The sequence below is a fragment of the Zosterops lateralis genome, assembly GCF_965231275.1.
Source record: "Zosterops lateralis genome assembly, chromosome: Z".
Lineage (NCBI taxonomy): Eukaryota > Metazoa > Chordata > Aves > Passeriformes > Zosteropidae > Zosterops > Zosterops lateralis.
This window is the reverse complement of record NC_139800.1, coordinates 76,737,036-76,756,600: the sequence shown is the minus strand read 5'-3', so window position 1 is coordinate 76,756,600 and position 19,565 is coordinate 76,737,036. Positions and strand designations below refer to the sequence as shown.

General features: G+C 41.2%; 1 protein-coding gene across 2 annotated transcripts in view; it reads left to right on the top strand.

Annotated features, from left to right (window-relative positions):
- Positions 1-19,565, top strand: part of ZCCHC7 (zinc finger CCHC-type containing 7) — an 86,179-nt gene that overhangs the window by 58,451 nt on the left and 8,163 nt on the right. For both annotated transcript variants that reach the window (XM_083883823.1, XM_083883824.1), the window contains exon 8: positions 7,307-7,342. In XM_083883823.1, coding sequence (XP_083739949.1) covers positions 7,307-7,342 — 36 coding nt within the window. The remainder of the gene's footprint in view (positions 1-7,306; positions 7,343-19,565) is intronic.

Genomic DNA, 19,565 nt, shown 5'->3' with positions numbered 1-19,565 from the left:
TATATGTCCCCAAAATTCAGACCTATATGTAGCAGTCAAGCTTTTATAATATTTTTTCCCTTGAAGTAAACACAAAAAAGGATAAAAGGCAAACTGTGATAATTTTGACATACATTCACACTTCAGTTTCTGTCTGTAGATATGGCATATATGTTTGTTTTTCAAATACACCTGTGGGATTCCGTAAACACTGGATTTTTTTAAACTCAGAAATATTTGAATCTCTTTCTAAATGTCTCCTTCCTGCCTTTATTTCTTCTGTTTGGTCAAAGAGAATGTCAGTGTGGAAAGTGAGATGTGCAAAGGACAACCAGCATATTTGAGAGTTCATATTTCTTATGATATTTGAATGTGTTCCATATGTACTTTTGCTTATAGCTAATGTGCCCACAATACCTTTATAGAATTGTACATTTCTGCACCCTCATTCTGGTAGGCAGTGAGACAAAATTACAGTCTGAAATGAAGCATCTTTTCTTTGCCATCTTTTCTCTTCTACACATTTTATGACACCAATTCTCATAAACTGATTTTCTTTTCTAGAAAGAATCATGAGTGCTGTATCATACAAGCATTTAAATCCTATCTGAGCCATGCAGGTTAATCAGGAACATCACAGCATGTATTTTTTCTGCTCATTTTGGTCCACCTTAAATCAGAAAGGTTTTTCTTTGAAACTTCAGGCAGTTCTTGTGCACTCTTGCATGGGAGGTGTGAAGCTGCCTGTGTCATTCACCTGTGCGAATACTGGGGTATCAGAGCAGGAGCTCACCTGCCCAGTCCTCAGAGAGAGAGATGGCATGGCAGAGCAAAGGAGCCAAAACTAGCAGTTTGGCATCTTTCCTGAGATCAGAGCAGAAAGCCTAAGAAGCCAAAAGGTGATCAAGACACGAAAGGAAGACTTAGAACACGGTTGCTGCTGATGGCCTAAAAGTATTTTCTTCTACTATGAACATCTGGGATGTTCACAGTAGAAGAAACCAGGGATGTTCCCATGCTGAAACCTTTCTTTATGGAGATCACCCGAGAAGTTGTCAAATGGAAGAGAATGTCAGGGTTCCTATGAATCTGTGAGTGCTAGCCCATTACCAAAAGTGGGTAACAACTGCCCAAAAGCTGCAGAGGAGCATGAGGGTGAAATGGCCCAGCCAGTGATGGCAGCAGACACCTCGTGCTTGGTGCATGAGTGGTAACTGAGTTGCTAATGCAAGTGCAGCGTGTAGGGGATGTTCCAGGAGAGCTGGGGGTCCCACGCTGCCAGCTGCACATGTGCTCCAAGCCAGGGGGCAGGAACCATGGTGGTGGCATATTGGGATGGGTGTATAAATATAATATACATGGGGTGATTCAAGACTGCTTTTGTAAAGGAAATCCCACTTCTCAGGGATCTCTGGAGTTCTTCAAAGGAGCAGGTTGACAAGCATGTGTGTAAACATGATCCAGTTGACATAGCCTACAAATTCCAAAGGGCGTTTTACAAAGTTCCTGACCAAAAGCTTTCAAGCAAACTAAACAGGCATGGAGTAAGAGGATAAAGGTGGGATATGCTAGTGTGACATGGAAAAGGGTGAACAATGGGGCGACAAGATTTGCTGAGAAGACTGAATTACTTACAGAGTCAGTGCTGTGAACCAGCTGTGCAGAACTGCCCAAGAACTGTAAGAACCAGAGGGAGAACACAATAAAATGGCAATTGAAATTGAGTGATAATAAATGTAAAGTAAAATAATCTCATCTTGGCATACGGAATAACAGGTTCTGCATTTTACTGTTCAGGGCTCAGATTCCAGTTATGAGATATGATTCCACAAAAAAAAAACAGTTTAGTCTTCACAAGCTGAAAAAAAAAAAAAAAAAGAAAAGCTGATGAAATGTTAGGAATTATCAGGAAAGCAGGAGAACATGGGCAGAGTTTTGGTCACTGTCTTCTGTATCCCTCAGCATGGCCACAACTCCTCAGCCTGCAAGGGAGGTGACAGAGGGAAGGGTCTATAAAGAGCTTCAGAATCATCTGTCATGGGAGACAGTGGTCAGGGATCATCTGTTCATCATTTCTTCCAGTACACCTCATTAAGGCAATAAAAGGTTGGAAAGAGACAGACCAAGGTGACTCTGTGTGGTCAGCAGCAGACCTGGAGGCTCCTTACTGAGGGATGCAGATCTGCCCTGCTTCCAGAGGAAATGGGAGCAGTTCATGGAAGAGAAATCACAGAATCCTACAGCAGCAGGTTGGAAGGGACTTCATGGATCATCTCAGCATCATCCCCAACATTTCTTGCCAAAAGCATGGTCTACAGAAGACAGCTCAGCCAAATCCTAAGAGTGTCCCATTCTGGGGAATCCACCACTTCCCTCAAGAGATGATTGTTCTCATCAGGAAAAGTTTTCTCCTGTTTCCACCTGAGATCTCCTCAGGAGCAGCTTGTAGCTATCACCCCTTGTCTTTCCCATATGACTTCTTGTAAAACAGGGAAATGCACATCTTCTTATCAAATATATGTTATGAAATGCTTTGGATTCTCAAAGGAAGTTGTAATTTGTCTTTCTCAGCAAGTTTACTCCCTTTTACTGTAACACAGAGGGTGCAGAACAGGCACTTGTGCATAGTCTGTCAGACCAACTTTCCACTTTGGTCCAGAAGTGAATTTAAGGCAGTTCAAGCTGCTTCACTTAGTTTGGTAAGGAAACATTCAAAGTTACTTAAAACATTTTAGGGTCGTATGTTTATGATCTGCTAGATCAGCCTCTTCTCCTGAGACAGTGCTGAGAACATACGGAGTCCTCTTAGCTGGAATTACACTGGAAGTAGTGTGGCAAGGGCCTTGTTTCTTTGGAAGGGTCATCAGAGGAGCTGCTTTTGACTGATTCAGTGACAGTCAGGTGGATATCATTAGCCTTGTGGTTGGTGTGCAGCCTTACCTGCCAGCTGCAGAGGTGGGAGAAGAACAGGGGATGTAGCAAGGAGCAGGCAGAGGGGCCAATGTCTCCCTGTATACTTGGGAAAACCAGCATGCAGGTGCTCAGTGAGCTGGAGGGGCTCTCCCAGGAGCTGGTAGATGGCAGTGCCCAGGTGCTTGATGCCCTACAGCCACGCTGTGTCTGACGGCCCCATCCAAATGTCCAAATACCCTTATTATCAGCACTCCTTCCCATTAAGCAGCTGTGTGCTTCGACTGGCATCTTCTCTGCATGTTCTGACAACTTTCTGGACATGCAAACCACCACTGTCCTCTTCGCTCTGGGGAGGTTCCTTCTGCCTTTGTTGTTTCTGGCATACTGCTGTGGGCTGGGGTGGAGCTGGAGGTGCTGGGATCATTCCATGGGGGCAGCTGGCAATCCGTGTGGCCCATTTCCCCTGGGCAGACAGCATGATGTTTTCTCTTTCTCATGGGTTCCCCAGTGTCTTTCCACACCCTTCAAACCTCTGGCTGTCCACATCCACCCAAGGGTGAGCACACAGCCATGCTACCAGCAGCCAGGGTGACACCAGCAGTTCCCAGCTTTGCCTGCCTGGCTGTCTGCACCAGCAGCGTGGGGAGAGGTCTCGACATCTGCTCGTGCAGGAGTGTTTTTTGAAGGGAAGCATTGTGTGTTTCCCGCGGCAGTTCCCATGCGGAGGTGATGAAAAGTGTGCGTGTTTTGGCAAATCTTTTGTTTTATTGTGGTGGCTTGCAGCGGGGCAGCTCCAAGCAGCCGCTGCCTCTTTGACAAAGCACCAGAGGATTCTGTTAAAAAGTTGTGTTTAGTAATTGTAGTCGTCGTGTCAGACCATAACTGACTCGGAGCTGAAGGATTTTTGCGAGATGAGTAGCTGTGCCAGCAGGGACCCAAGTCTCCTGGGCCAGCCGCGCTCTCATTAAGATTTGCCGCTAGCCGTGGCGGTGTTCGGCAAGTATGTGACGTGCATGCTGTTATTGTATGCTTGGCTTGTCAGCCTGCAGCTTTCTGACACTCACTTATGTCACTCTTTATTCAGAGACGAAGAAGCTTTTGATAATTTGACAAGACAAGCTCTTAAACGATCTAGGTCATGGCCTTCACTGTCTGTGATTGTGAACATATTTCCTGAAAGCCCTGTCACTCATCACAGCTACATTTTCTCCCGGGGAGCCGCGGGCCCGTCCCGGTCTCCTGTCAGCCGCGTGCATTTTGGTTATTCATACGCCAAATATACAGTAGCGGGGTTTTTCCTCGCCTTCGGCCGGCGCTCGCATGTTAGTGGGGCTAATCCGCTACTCCCCGCGGCGCCGCCGTCGAGGGCCCTCTCGGCAGACGACCGGCCGAGGGGAGCGGAAAGGAAGGAAAAAGGCCGCTTAGTGCCGGGTTTTGTGTTTGCTCATTGTTGTGGAAATATGAGAACTGGTGGCAAGGGCCTCGTCTATTGAGCTCTCGAGTCCCGGTCTGCTGTCAGGGGCTGCGTGTTTGAGATTGAGTGTTTTATTTTCTTTGATGTTCACGTCGGAGGACGAGGGAAGTGGGGGAATTATAAACAACAAGATGCATTAAAAAGCCGTCGTTCTAGTAAAACAATAATTAGTGCTTGATAAAATCCAATAACAGGTCAAAACAGCGCGGCGCCCAGCCTCGATTTCCCACATTATTGGGTCAGCCTGGGGCACAAGTGTCCGCCCTTCCATCACCGAGTGGCCGCGGTCGGTGATGCGCGTTTTGGGGAGCGGCGCTGGTACCACGGCCAGAGGTGTCGCAGGTGCTCCCCGCATCCCTGCGCTCCCCGCATCCCTGTGCTTCCCGCATCCCTGCGCGCCCTGGCACTGCCACCGCCCTCTGGAGTTAAGGCACCTTTTGTGCTGCTACATCTCTAAATGCGAGTAAGGTCAGACCGCTGGGGCAGGAAATAAATGCAATTTTGTTTTGATGTAGTTTCATCAGGATAGCGGTAGTGGTAGGTAGGGTACCGCAAGGGTTTTTTCTTTAAGAGAGGGACGTTCGTGGTTTAAGTTGTTTTAAATGAATAAGGAGAATCGTGGGTTTGGCGGCAGTTGTGTTTGGCTATGCTCTCTTCCATAGCAAGGCTCTCTGCTTCGTTTGAGGAGCCAGTATTTGGTAGTAATTGTTAATCATGCTATTTGTCATTCCACGATACAAGATGCAGACAATAACCCTGAGCTGATGCAAAGTAATGAGGTTCCTGGTTAAAAGCATCATCTCTAAAAAGCTGTTGTCTAACAGTGACCCCTTCACTTCATAATGGTGAGCAGTATTACCCCAAGTGACCACCTGAATGAAGGAATATGCTTAGCCTTCCCTCACCACCTTCATCCTTACCTTGTTTTGATTTTCCCTCACCCTTAAAGCATCCCTGAGGATAAAACCTACCTCTGGTTTGCCCCAGGAAGGGGCTGGGGCTGTGCCTCTCCCAGGGTTTTGACAAGAGCCCTGCCAACTGTGGTTCTCACTCAGAGCTACAGTTTTTTGCTCTTTGTGTCCAGAGCAGAAAAAATTCCCAACCAAACAATTATTCAAAAATAAAGTAATTTTGATGATGATGACGATTATTAAATAGCAGCCGTGTGAGTAAAGGTCATACCACAGAGTGGCATTTTGCCAGTATAGGACAACTCACTGATTGCAATTGTTCACCCATATTAGCCCGGGCACACTGTGGTAATCGAAAACTATCCAGAACTAATGTATAAATAAATGCCTGCTACCCCTGAGTCAGACCAGCACAGCTGTCCTGCACAGCTGAAACCTCAGGTCTGAGGGAGATGCTGAGAGCTCTGCCACAATATTTTTACAGAGTATTTATATGTTGCCTCTCGGAACCCTGGCTAAGTTGGGGAAGGAGGAAAATCCTTTTGTTTGTGCTCAAAGACAGCTTGAGTGTGTTCAAACTGTCAGATCCTTGGTAGGGAATGTGATGTCCTTCACACATTTCCTTTATAGAAATATTAATATAAAGCTCAAATATTTACACATAATATTTGAGTAAGAGGAGAAATATTGAACCATTACACAGAACAGATTGTAGATTTTTCTGCAGACAATTATGTTACTGGTGGAATGAATAATAAATAATATCATTTCCATCACATCTGGGAAAAACACACCGTATGTGCCACAGGGTGACTGGCAAAAACTTGGATTTTATTTTGAGAGATACTGGTTGTGGTGTGGGTTTTTTTTAATTAACATGCTCCATCAAAATAAAAGAAGGCAAGAATTTGGGCATGAGTGAAAAATTTATTCGAAATCTAAAGAAATGTTAATAGTACTCATTTGCAAGTAGTCATGAGGCTTCAGTGTCTGAAATTGCAGCTGCAGCATATTATGGAGAAGGCATGGAATACTATATTTCTTTCTGAAGTACTTAAAATGAAGGCTGGCAAACCAAGTTGCTAATTTTTGATGAGTACAGAGCTATTCTAATAAGAGGGTAAATGTTCTAAAGAGAAGTGAAAGCCCTCCGCTGCAGTAGCTGTGCACCAAAATGACAAAAAGTGCCACGATTTCCGTGTCTGTCTGTGGCTCAGGGGCCATCAGAAATATTGTACATTTTGTAAAAGCATTAAGAACCCCTGAGAGAGTGATCTGAGCCTTAGTGACCACCAACGTGTTCTGATTTTGTTTTAAAGATCCACGTTTTCCTCTTTACCGTCTCTCATGTGTCCCTCAGGTCAATTGTGTCACTGCTCTGACTCAAAAACCTGATCTGAATTTTTTTTTTCAAAGGGCTGCACTTGGTTTGAAAGTCTGGCAATTAAAAAAATTAAAAGTAAAAAAAAAATCAAGCAAGTCATTGTAAAAATAGCAACATTAAAGCAATCTGTTATGGTTCTTGTTTACAACTCGTCTGACATGAGGCTGCTGAGGATTATTACATGTAACAATTATATTTTGATTAGGAAAGAGATACATACAAAAAAGATAAAATATTTCTGTTCCTACGTGAAAGGAAAGCACCTTGTGATTTAGTTTCTAGAACGTTATGTAAATCTAAAATATCAGAAAATGTAGAATTTAAATCCGCCCCTGTTTGTTTTGCAGCATTAATGCTTCCTACAGTCACGAGCACGCTGCTCTCCCAAACTTCTGCCCCTTCGGAGAAAAAGGGCAGAGAGAAAACTGTTACTGGCTTTCTGACAATGGCAGGGAGTGTGTTAAACCAGTGTAAAATTCAATTAAACTGTCTAGCCGGGTTTTTGAAGCTGAAATGCAGACCCTTTCAGTTAAGCTTCTTATTTTCCTGTGACCGACACCAGTGGATACTGTGTTATGCCAAAACCAACAGGCTGTAAAGCACCTTGTTTCATGCTCCTAGCTGATCAATATTTTTATTTTCCAGGCTTGCCCAGAAATATGGAGGCAGTATCACCTAACAGTAAGTAGAAACACCTTTTTTATTTTCTTCTACACCCAGCCTATTTACTCCTCTGTGAACTGCTGACCATAAAATATAGATAAGCATCTTCTCTGAGAAGATAATAAACATCTGAAGAGTTTTTGAACTGAAGAAGGCGATGAAACACTGTCACTACTTTTTAAGCATCTTTAAAACTTCTGATTTCATTTTAATACTGTAATAATTAAATTAATGCTTTGCCTCTCTTCTCTCAGTGACCACATTTACACATAGAAAGAGTGTTAAATTTTAAGTTGGGATGCATAGCAGAAGCAGTAATCCCATCTCAGATATCCCAGATGCTGGTAATTAGTCACTCTGTGTGACAAAGCTTTCTTCTTAGGTGAGTGAAATAAATCTCAGTTACAGTGGAGACATGAATTTGAGGAAAAACACCTCATAAACTTTTTCAGATTATTTGTAATTAGTCAGGATATAGCTGTGACTGCCTGTTTGGCCTGCCTTAGTTGATTGTTAATCCCTGAAATAAGAAAGTAAAACTTTGTGAAACTGTACCAGTTTATTACTTAAGATTTTTCCTCATATGTAAAATAGATACAAAAATAAAACAAAATGCATACGAATTTGATTAATATTGAAACCTGGTACAGAATTTAACCAGTAAAACAAATCCTTGCATTGGTGTCACAGTTCTTAAATATATTAATTTCTAAAATTGTCAAACATTAAAACACCTTTAAAAATCAAGGGTTTGTTGTTCCTTTGAACTTTTGCTGTTGTTGCTCCCCAGATCGGCCTCACACGTATTTCACTGTTTCAGATAATTAGCCCCTGTTCTCTGCTCTAAACAAAGCAGAAAAGTTTCTCCACTACTTTTCTTTTCGGATCTTTGGCTTTTTCTCTAAAGCAGTAGATGAGATGTGCTTTATAATTTGTGCCTCCACCTCTTCGTGGCAGCGGAATGCTCTTTTTTTTAGTTTTTTTCTTCAAAATTCAATGAATAGAAGAAATCTGCACTTAAAACCTCTCATTTGTGTTTTGGCATAATGATTCTAACACAAAGATCTGCCCTGGAAATCCTCCACCCTTCCTGAGAATTTACTTTTAAACAGATTTAGTAAAGACTTTTTGTTGGTTTGGGTTTTTTTTTAAAGAAAAACATTTGAGAAAAAAAAAAGTTCATTCACTGAGAATTTTTGTTTGTTTTGTTTTTAAATTGGATAAAGGAAAAAGGTAAATGCTGTCTTTCATTATAATCCCTAAGGATGCATGTAAAAACAATTTGTGTAATATTTATAAGACTTGGAACTTAATAATCAGAAATATTTGGTGCAGTAATATCCTGGGTTCTGTTTTTTACTGAGATAAAAGAAATAATTTAATTTTAGTCTCACCTGCCATTGAAAATTCCTCGAAAAGTGAGTTTCCATCAACATTTTAAAAATATTTATGTCTGTAAAAAAAAAGTGAGGGGTAGCTTAAACTTGACCAAGTGCTGTACTAGAACAAGATTTGAGGTATCTTGAGGTAGGAAATTATTTCTGTGGATTTTGTAGAAAGCATTTAGGGTTTACACTTAATGTAAAATAAAGCTAAGAAAAGGTGTCAAAACAAGTTCTTGTTAGAAAATGTAGTGGTTACAAATATGGGCAAATTACTAAAAGTACCCGTTTGGAAATTTATGGTGCATTTCAGGGAGATTTTGAAATGTGGTCAAATATGGACACTCACAGATTAATTGGTATTGCATCAGGCCCTACCTTCTGATAAACAGATTTTTACTATGTAGTGAATTGCAGATTATCTGTGAATAATACACGTCTGGCATGTGGGAAATGTTTTGTATGCCTTCATTTTTTACATGGGAAGAGTACCTTTGGTTCCAAAGTTACATTAGCAGTTAGGTTAAGCCTGGAATTTAAAAATTTGTATGGTAAAAGACATGGTTGATATTTGCAGTAAGTAAATGAAAGGAAACTGCATTATCTGAATTGTTTAAAATTTATTTTTCATTATTCCCTTTAAATATTCGCTTTTGTACCCGAAGCAGAACAGAAGTAAACAATGTTCTGGCAAGAAACAAAACTTCTAAATTAGAATTATGTATAACATTAACCGTATTATATATAAATATAAATATATACATATGTAAGATTGTAACAAAAAAACAAGATTTTTTTTTTACTTTCATATCAACACAGTAGTATTTCACCATAGAAATTATCTTACCATTTTCCTGTTGTAGAATAAATATTTTGGTACAAACAGGGATAGCAGAATTAAGAAAAATACACGTTTAAAACAAAAGTGCTGTTGTGGCTGTCGTGGCCCACAGGGGCTGCCTAGCTGTTGGGGGCCACAGAAGAGCTTTTCCTGCACTTCAGCCAGGGATACAACCACTAGACTTAAACTGGTTTTGGTAACTTGATGGCGAGCATCCCACATGCAGGTCCATGTACGTGCAGATAAACTCAAGTGTTCAGTTTTGTGATAATACACCAGATTTTGGCACTGTTTGCAGAGAACTGTCACAGAGTTTCTCTGGATGTTTTGCATTCTGCAAAGTATATATATTCTTAAGTTAATTTCTGTGAATGCTGGTGAAGAATCACACGGCCTTCCACCTCTCTCCTTTATGAGGCTTTTGGTTATTTCATTCATTTTCCGTCACTTTCCTAGGAGATGGACTGCCATCTATTGACTCCTCAGAGCCCCTGCACGGCGTGCGGGGCCACTCGAACAATGACTCAATAACAAACCCATTCTGCTCTTGGGGATGGTGGTGGGGTTTGTTGACGTTGGCCATGGTGACAAATTTGAGCACATTGCAAATAATTTGTTGTGCGGGCAGAAACATCTTATTCCAACCAAAACAGACTGCCAGCACAAGGAGTCTTATGAAGAAATGGCAAAAAGGATTGTAAGTGGAATATTTTAATTTGCCTTTTGATGGAAAAAAGATTATCATAAGGCATTCAATGAAGCTTAAATCTAAGGGCTGTGGGATAATCAAAGCTTTATAAGTGGCTGAAAGTACTTTCTTTAAACTTGTTCTTTCAACTCTTTTAACTAAAATTATTCAGAAAAAAAAAAAAACCAAAGTCAGCAGAAAAATCCAACTCCTGCTGTGGTTTACAATACTATTTAATAACCTCTTTAAGACAGTGATTTAAAACTTTTACAGATCATTTTCATCCTGACTGCTCTCTCTATCTCTCCTGTATCAGAGAAGGGCAATTATATTTGTCAAAATATATTTCAAGGTTTTTTTTGTGTAGATATCTATTTGCAGTAAATTGGTTCATACCCACTAAGGTTTATCAAAGGGGTTATTGTCAATCAAATAACAGGACAAAGACTTCTTTGACAGATGCAGGATAAACAGTTTTGATCATAGCTTGCCAGAGTGTCAGTGATGATATGAGTGATTTTTTTTGGGCACAAGCCATTTGGAGGCCTTGTTGAGCTCTTTGTTCTGGGTTATGAGGAAGCTGAGCTTACAACTCTGACTTCCCAAATGCCAGGTGTTCCACAAACCCAGAGAAACACGGCCCGTGTTCCACAAGACATGCCATCACATCCCCACTCCACCCTAAATGACAGCAGTGTTTTTTCACCCTCAGAAAGCTTAGCTCTTTCTCATTCCCTGTCTCATGTCACTTCAGATTTGAACTATAAATGTTGCGATATTTATTATGCATTTTAAGTGTAGGCCAGGTTATAGTCCTCTAACAAACAAAAAAAGATAAACCCTAAATAACACTAAAAAAAATCAGTGGAAAAACTCGCGAGAAGGCACCCAATGGTTTTCTTTTGTTCATTTCAGTCTTGTAGTTTATTCTTTAAAAAATACAATACTTCCCTTCAAGTTTGACCTGCTGCCTTGCCTGTCCACCTCGCCATGTGGCCGTGTGGCAGCTGCTGTCCTCAGCGTGTCCAGGCTGTGGAGGGGTCACATTCCACAGTGGACAGCCCTTGTTCCCTCTGCTGCTGGCATGGGCAGCCCTGGACTCTGTGCTGGGCAGTGGCGTGGGCTGACCAGGGCTGACCAGTGCCCACACTGACCAGCAGCTGTGGCCTCACTCCTGTCCCATGCTCTGCCCTTCCTGCTGAAGCTGCTGCTAGTGGTAGCATTTCCACCCAGCAGATGACAGAGAAAAAAGAGGAAATTTATTTATCTTCAGTGAATAGAGACCCTGTTTTTCTCTGGGTGTGAGGTTCTGCCCTGAGCCCCAAAAGTGTAGCCCAGCCTCCCCCAGTGCATGGCAGTGCTGGTGGGGCAGCCAGAGGAGGTGCACGGGGCCTCTGTGTGTTTTGGTGTCGGATGGAGAATGGGCTGGCTGCAGATCTCACCACATCTGCCTTGTCACAGCGGCTTGTGCCACACAGCAATGGATGTGAGCCCTTTGGCCCAGCACTAAGATGAGGATACCACACCCAGACAGGAATGAACTGTGCAAGTGTTAGAATCTTTTTCGGTACATATCAACTGAGTAAATAAATTCTGTCCCTAAAATGGGCAGAGCAAGTTTTTTTTATTTTCCTGAGGTGTCTCTTGCTTTTGATGTGTGTGTTAAAACAGAAATCTCGCTGGAACACAGAGTGTTTTCATTCTGTAGGGATTCCTTCTTTTTAAAAACCCATTCCTACCCTGGTGCTGCTCCAGCCAGCCACTTTTGACTCCATCCCCTGTGCCTTGCCTTCACTAACCTCGTCTGTGTGAAATCTCCCAGAGCAAGATGGCCACCAACAGAGCTTTAGAACCATCAGAATTTTTAATTAGCAGAACCTATCATTTAACACACTTTTTGACAGTTTGTTAATCTTACTTTTAATCCGCTTACGTAAAGGAAGGTGAACCAGGAACTGGCTGGTGTGGCCCTGTGTATGAAGGACACGAAGGGACATGCGTCTTTTGTGTTTAAATGTTGTGCTCAGATTTCTTTGTGTGCATTATTAAAATGCCTCGTGGCCTGCCACTTTTTTTACTGAAGTGAAAACCTAAGCCATATCCCTAAAAGTCGATTTTTGTCTGTTCCAGTGTGTCTTCTGGAAAGGGAAAATTAAAAATAATACAACCCTGACAAAAAATATTTAAGCGAGAGAGAGAGAGAGAGGGCATTTGGTTTCCAGAGATTTTTTTAGGTGTTGAGCGGTGAGGGAAGGGATGGATTTAGGAGTATTTTGGGGAGGAGGTTAATCCCTGGTTTCCTTGCAGCTGTGGCTGTTATATGGCTGCAGGGCTGGTTCCACTGACCATGACACAAAGCCACAGACCATGGGATCAGCACGCTCCTCTGGAATGCTTCAGCACCTGGCCCGTTTCTCTCCAGGTGTGTCAAGGCTATTTCTAGCAGCTCTAGGAAAAAAAAAAAAAAACAAAAAAAAAAAAACAACAACACCAACAACCAGTATTTTTATGAAATAGGCCATGTACTTCTCATATTTTGGAATCCCAGACTGAGTTCTCATGTGCCATTGCATCAGTATCCATTCAGCAGGGTATTTTACAGGGAAGGCAATTCAGAATTCCCAGGGATATGAATTTAGGGTAAAGATGACTCTGGCTCTTGTGGGGGTTTGGGGCACATGAACACCTGGAGCATGACGGTGTCACATATCTGCTTGGGAGGTGCTTGGGTTTGTGAAGATTTTCTGCCTTTTGAGAGGTTGCTTGTCCCAATAGCTGCGGGAGGAGCTGGTGCAGAGCTTGGCCAGCAACAGGCAGATATTTTGGTTTTAAACTCTCTGTGTTGTCCAAACCTGACCCCTGTTGCAAGTGGTTTTCAGTGTCAGGGATGCTCCTGACATGCAGCCAATCCTGCACAGCTGTCCTGGAGGAAGCCAAGCAGGTCAGAGGGGGTCAGTGTGCTGGGGAAAGGGATTTTACTGTTTATTTTCCCCTACTAATTGTAGTTTGCCGTGTTGCCACTCTCTTTCAAGTTTCAAATATTTTTTGAGGCCACCAGAAACCTAAACTCCAAATCTTTTCCAATTGTAAAGGAATCTTATTCACAAAAGATAGTCTTTCTGATAGCTTTGGTTTTTTTTCGGAAAACAAAGACAGTTTCAGGTCCTGAAATAACGGTTAGGCTTATGAGCTCAAACCATATGCTATAGCTAGCATTCATTTCAAAAGCAGGCTAGAAAAAAGTTCTTTCCCAATTTTTATTTCAAAGGTGTATTTAAATTATGATGGGGAAAAGAAGTAGCTTTAATAATCCTGTATAAATTTTCTGCAAGGACCTCAGTGGACATTTCGGGTGGGATGCAGAACCTTCCAGCAGCTCTGGTATCACCTGCCACTTACCTTCATCATGTAGTAACCATGGTAGGAAATGTTCTGCTTCCTCTAACCTTTATCTGTCTCGTGCTCTTCTGCACCTGCTACCCAGAAAACAAAATAAAAGGTGCTTTTAAATTGAGGGTTAAAGCGAGATTACATCTTGACCAGAAATTGTGGTTTTGTGTATTTCTGGAAGCAGTCTGGAAATGAGGAGAGAGTAGGATAGAAAGCTCGGCTGAGTGAACATTTCTGTGATTTTGGGGTTCCAAATGATGTTGTGGTGTTTGTGTTGGAGAAGCGGCATCGCTCAGAGAGCCCCGGCTTCAGCTCACACGTTGAACTGGTGTCAAGAGCCATGTTTGCTGCAAAAACAGTGTCTTTCACATCTGACTGTGAAAGGGAAAGGGAGAAGAGCAGGGAATGGAAGTTAATGTTTTACTATTTTAAATCTCTGGTTAGCTAACCCCCCCCCACACACATGCCTCAGACATTCTCCGTGCACTACATGACATTTGGTGACATTTATATCTCCAGTCCAGCACACCCAAAACTAGATAGATTTGGGTTATTTTTGTGAAACACCAAAGCTGTTGAGTTGGGTGGTTAATTAATCAAAAAGAATAATCAGGAAAGGTTTGCTGCTGAAATATTTCCCCTTCATATACTCAACTGCAGTTCTCTTAAGGGAAAGAATTAAGATTATTTTTTTCTTTAATGCTTACAAATTCAGTTTAAAAATTTTACCTCTCTTTCATTTAGTTTGAAAAGGTGAACTTACCACAAGCATTTACATTATTACCATTATTTTAAATATTAACCATCTAAATAGGGAAGATAGAATTTTCAAGCTAAAATGAGGTTTCCAATGCATTTTAAAAACATATGAGAAAAAAAAAAATTCTGTGCCCTCTTTCTGCAGTCAGTGCTATGTATGAATATTCATATTAAAGTTTCTACATTCTGAGAATTCCTCCAGAATTTCTCCAAACTTGATTTAAGAATATCTTTTTAAAGTTTTGTTAGACCTTTGAACCAGTCTCAAAATTCTGTAAGAAGCCAAAAATCGTCTGCGAATTTAACAGACATTTTAAAATGTGGGGGAAAAAATCGCAGTTGCGCATAATATGCATAAATGCCATAAAATGGATTTTGGTGCATTTTTGTATTGCAAAGTGGAAAAGTCAGCAAATCCGTTTGCAGTGTGTGGTTCATCTTGCTGGTGATTCGTGTGTCACAGCAGCCCGGAGCTCGTGCTGCCTAAGACAGTAACTTCCTCAAGTTATGCTCGATCATGTTAATAATCTACGGATTAGGGCTCCCTAAAAATATTCACTGATTTAATTCCGAGAGGGTCTATCATGTCAATGATATTAATACATCTTGTTAGGTCCTGTCATGTGTATAGAAAAGTTTCTATCCCCGTGACAGAATTATCCTGATTTTGATTTCAAGTGTTGGGGAATCAAGTATAAAGGGAATTAAAGGAGCCGAGGGCCCGCACGGAGTGGTGAGGAACACGGAGCCATGAGCAGGTGCTCACAGAGAAGCCTCAGAAGTGTGTGTGTGAGGTGCACTGTGTGTGCACACATGCTGTGCCACCCACCGAGGGCTACAGAAGGAATTTTTTTACCCCACGGAATTTTTGGCTACAGGGCAGTGAAGTTGGGCCTTCGGTTTTGACTCATTTCTGAATCTTGAATTTGGGTTGAATTAACATTTGACAAACATACCCCAACAGCCATGAGAATTACTCCAGTGGACAGAGGAAGCTCCCACATGAAGGAATGGGCACTCCAGTCTGTGTCTGGCCCGACAAGCCCCTTTCCCAAGTCCTTGGTGTCCCCACAGTGCAGTGTTGGAGTGGAATGGTGGCAGAGCTGTCTGGAGTGATCAGGCAGTCAGGAAAGGCATTGTTTTTACACAGAACAGGTGAGGGATTCACAGGGGAAGAACAGTCACTGCCTGGTTCAGAGTTTCTTACAATTGTGTCCAAAAGTGGCTTGTAGGGTTTTTTTCCTTTTTTTTTCTTTTTACTCTCCTCAAACTTGCATTTTCTCCACCTGTAGTCTCCGCTCACCTCATAGCCAACATAAAGTGTTTTTGTGTTGTTTCTTGACTATGCAGTTAATTCTTTTTCTAAAGAATTTCTATAGCTGCTTTTGGCACTTAAAGAATGGGATGATGAGCGCCCGTGCAGGAATACACACACTGGAGGGTTTCTGTGGACCGTGCAATAACCATGAAATATCTCCTTCTTTAAAATTAATTGCCCTGGATTTGATATCTGAGATACCCAGTTTTTGTCTGAGTTGTTTTCATGCCAGGTGAGAGCTGGTTAAATTCATTCTGATTTTCTGATGGTGGATGGTGGAAGGAAAGAGGAAAAATTATAGCGCTGAGGTACTCAAGAGTTGGTCTGGAGGGAAACTGTTTTGGTCAATAGCGTATTTACGTGGTGTGAGAGAGCAGAAACCTGATATGCTCTGATCCATTTTTAGACTCTGTATACTATTCAGGAAGTCCCAAGTCATATTAAAGTAAAAACTTTATGGAATTGAAAACAATTTTAAAAAACAGGTGTGCAAAAAGGACGTGGAGAAGCTTTTGTTTGTCAGGGGTTGTACACAAGCTGTCTCACATTTCCGCAAGGACATATTCAGGAGGAATGTCACTCGTCATGAATCTAGGTGCAAATAACTGCTATTCCTGAATATATATGATGCTCTTTAATGGAGACCACATGAAAAAATTATGAGAAAATGGATAAACATTAACACATGCAGTTGGCATGTTGGTAATGTAAGGAAGGTGCTTCTGTGAAATTGTCTGTTAGGGAAGGATGCTGCATGCTGAACCCCAGCTGCTGGGGAGTTTAAAGGGAAAAGGGTTCAATTATTATCTATTTAAAATGTACCCCAAAACTCACTTCTAGCAAACTGGTACACTGCTCACTTGGTATCTCATATTATTCAGCAGAACTAAGTTTTTCCTATGTTTACTTCCATTTTAGCTGCAATTAAAAATCTCTTCCAAAAAATATTTCTTAAGAGTCTATTTATCAAGAAATACCTATTAAGAATGCTCCCCTAAGAAAGTTATTCAGACGTGGTACTTCCTCCTTTTGGGTGCAATGGTGAGGGATGATCAGTAGATGACATAAAGATTAAAGTGAGAGAAAGGAAGCTGTAAATCATCCAGAATGACAGTAAAAATTAAAACCTTGGGGTTTGTCAGGCTCCCCCGTGTATTAGCTAATAAATATAACTGTGCTTTAGTTCTGTTCATCTTCTGATTTTACAGGCTTTGCAAATGTTTGTTTTCAGATTAATGTATAAATGTATGTGTAACTATGCATATGCTTAGTGTGGGGGCAGCCGGTGCCGTGTCCTGGCGGATATATATATATATATATATATATATATATATATAAACATTTGGCCAATCCCCTAATAAACATTCAAATAAAATATACATGTCCCAGTGCATGAGTCTCCTCCTCCTCCTCCTTCTCCTCCTCTTCCTCCTCCACCTCCTTCTCCTTCTTCTTCTCCTCCTCCTCCTTCTTCTCCGCACAGTCTCTCCCCACCTCCCCCACCCCACTTCAAAGCTTGTGGTCCTTTCTCCATCCGTGTACTAAAAGGTTTCTTTGTGAGCCAGGCCATTTGTCCGTCATTGTTTGGGGCCCAAACGGTGGTAAAATACCCTGTCACCGATCTGGAGCACGGTGAATGGCAGCTTCTCTCCGGACAATTGGCGGCGGTGCCGAGAAATATTCCTGAGAGGATTATTTAACCTTTCAATTTAGGGGGCACAAAGCCCGGCTGATTAATGAACTTTCTGATGGGCGCCGATAAGCGGATCTATTTCTTTATTTCCTCCAAAAGTGATTCCTTCTCCTGTCCCATATTACTATAATCTTAAACATAAAATGTGGCAAATAGATTAAAAAACAGCACTAAAGAGTTTATCTGGCTAGCAAACTGAAGGAGCTAAATTAAAATTGGTAATGAAAGCAGTGGCTGAGCCCTGTATATGGTTTTTAAATGCGCTGTGTATTTTGAAGAGACTTATTCTCCAGCCTGCCTGGTAATGACTGCTTTGGGTGCGCAGTCCGGGTCCAGCTTCTGTTATCCCCCCAAAAAAATGAGTTGTGTTATCTGGATGACTGCAGACACATATGCATCCCCCTTTCTCACTGCATGGGCAGACAAGGTCGATAGCATTACAAGGTATTTGTGGCAGTGCTTGTTTCAGTTTTCAGAGCTGCCAGTTTTCAGCCAGATTTGAATTACAAAAGAAGAAGCTGGCATGAAAATTGAAAGGGTTTATCGGCTAGTCTGAAGCCTCATAGCACATTGCTTATTTATGCAGTCCATTTGCACCAGGAAATGTAAAAAGGAAATACATTTTAAAAATAAGGTCATAAAGACCTAGATATGTTTAAGATGGCAAATAAAATATAGATACCTATAATATCTTTCCAGGAAACGATTTCACTTAATGTTGCACATTACTTCGGAGGAGCATTTATGTTACTGTCATAAATTTGTGCATTTGTGTCACCATACAGATAGTCCCCAGGGATTAGGAACGAAGTGTTTGCTAACTTACTTTAAAATTAAAATAGAAGGGGAGATAGGTTTGTAGTTTGAGAGCCACATCAGGAATAGTTGGAGTTTAATGCACCATCATTTTTAAATAACGTTTTGCATTCCCTGTAAAATTAGCCATGGACGGCTAGAGAGATGCCACCACCTTTGGAGAAAATTGGGATGCTTTTTAAACCATGAAGATTTTGAGGCATTCAGAGATTGTATTGTTGTTATCCTCACTATCTTGCATACATTCATTTTCTCTATGAACTTGAGGGGTTTTTGTCCGTTTCTTAGAGAAGACTTTTTGAATTAATCTTTTAGGGTTTTCTCTTCTGCTTGTGAGAATATTAAAAGATTGCATTCATTTATTTTAAATATATAATATTTTACGTTTTGTCTCTTCCTTTAGCGTTTTCGCACAGTCAATTGTAGGTGCTATTTGCATCTCTTTAAAATGCATTGTAGAAATGTCTTATTTCTGTAGAAAGAGATCACTTCACAGTGCTCATACTGTCGGCCAGGCAAGTTAAATTTCTTCCTCTGGGAAAGATTTTGGTTTCCCAGACTGTAGAATCAAAAAATAAAAATAAAATTTCATTAATTAAGTGGTAATTTAGTGTATATCATGGCTAAAAAAAAAAAAAAAAAAAAAAAAAAAAAGCCCTGAAAGATGAATGAGACCACTTTTTTCTTGGTTATTTCACTGTGTTTTGGTGATGTCCAGATGTCATGAGCACATTTAGTAAAGTGTAATTTGTGGGAAGATGCTCAGGTGAGACCCCCACAACTCCTGTGGGAAGAGAAAGGTTTTATTACCTGAAAAAAAGAAATTAAATTCAGTGAAGAAATTATTTCATTTCTAGTTGTTTGGAGTTCAGGGGGATTAAAAGTCAAAATATTAAATTTGTGTGTTTCTTGTTTATTAGCATGCACCAAGCTCAGTGTGTTTCTTTCATGAATTTTCATAAGGATTTTTACTACGTAGCATGTGTGGCTTAATGATGCAATCACCTGATAGACTGGGAAGACTCCAAAGGAGACGTTCCGGTCTGTTGTGTACATAATACTTGTTTCAAAAATCTGCCTAATTAAGGAATTACCCAATGGAATGCAAGTCTACTGGGTGCATGACACGGTTAAAGAAAATAACAACAACAAAAACCCTGGGTATAATTACAATATTACATGATACCTTATATTGGCAATTTTGAATATAAGGGAATGATGCTAACCTGCCATTGTTTCAGCTGGCATGCCAGTAGATTATGATAATTTGTAGGGGAAAGTAAATGTATATTTTTCCATGATAGAGCTGCTCTGACCTTTTCTCTGCCCAACTCCAGCCTGCAGCCACAGCACG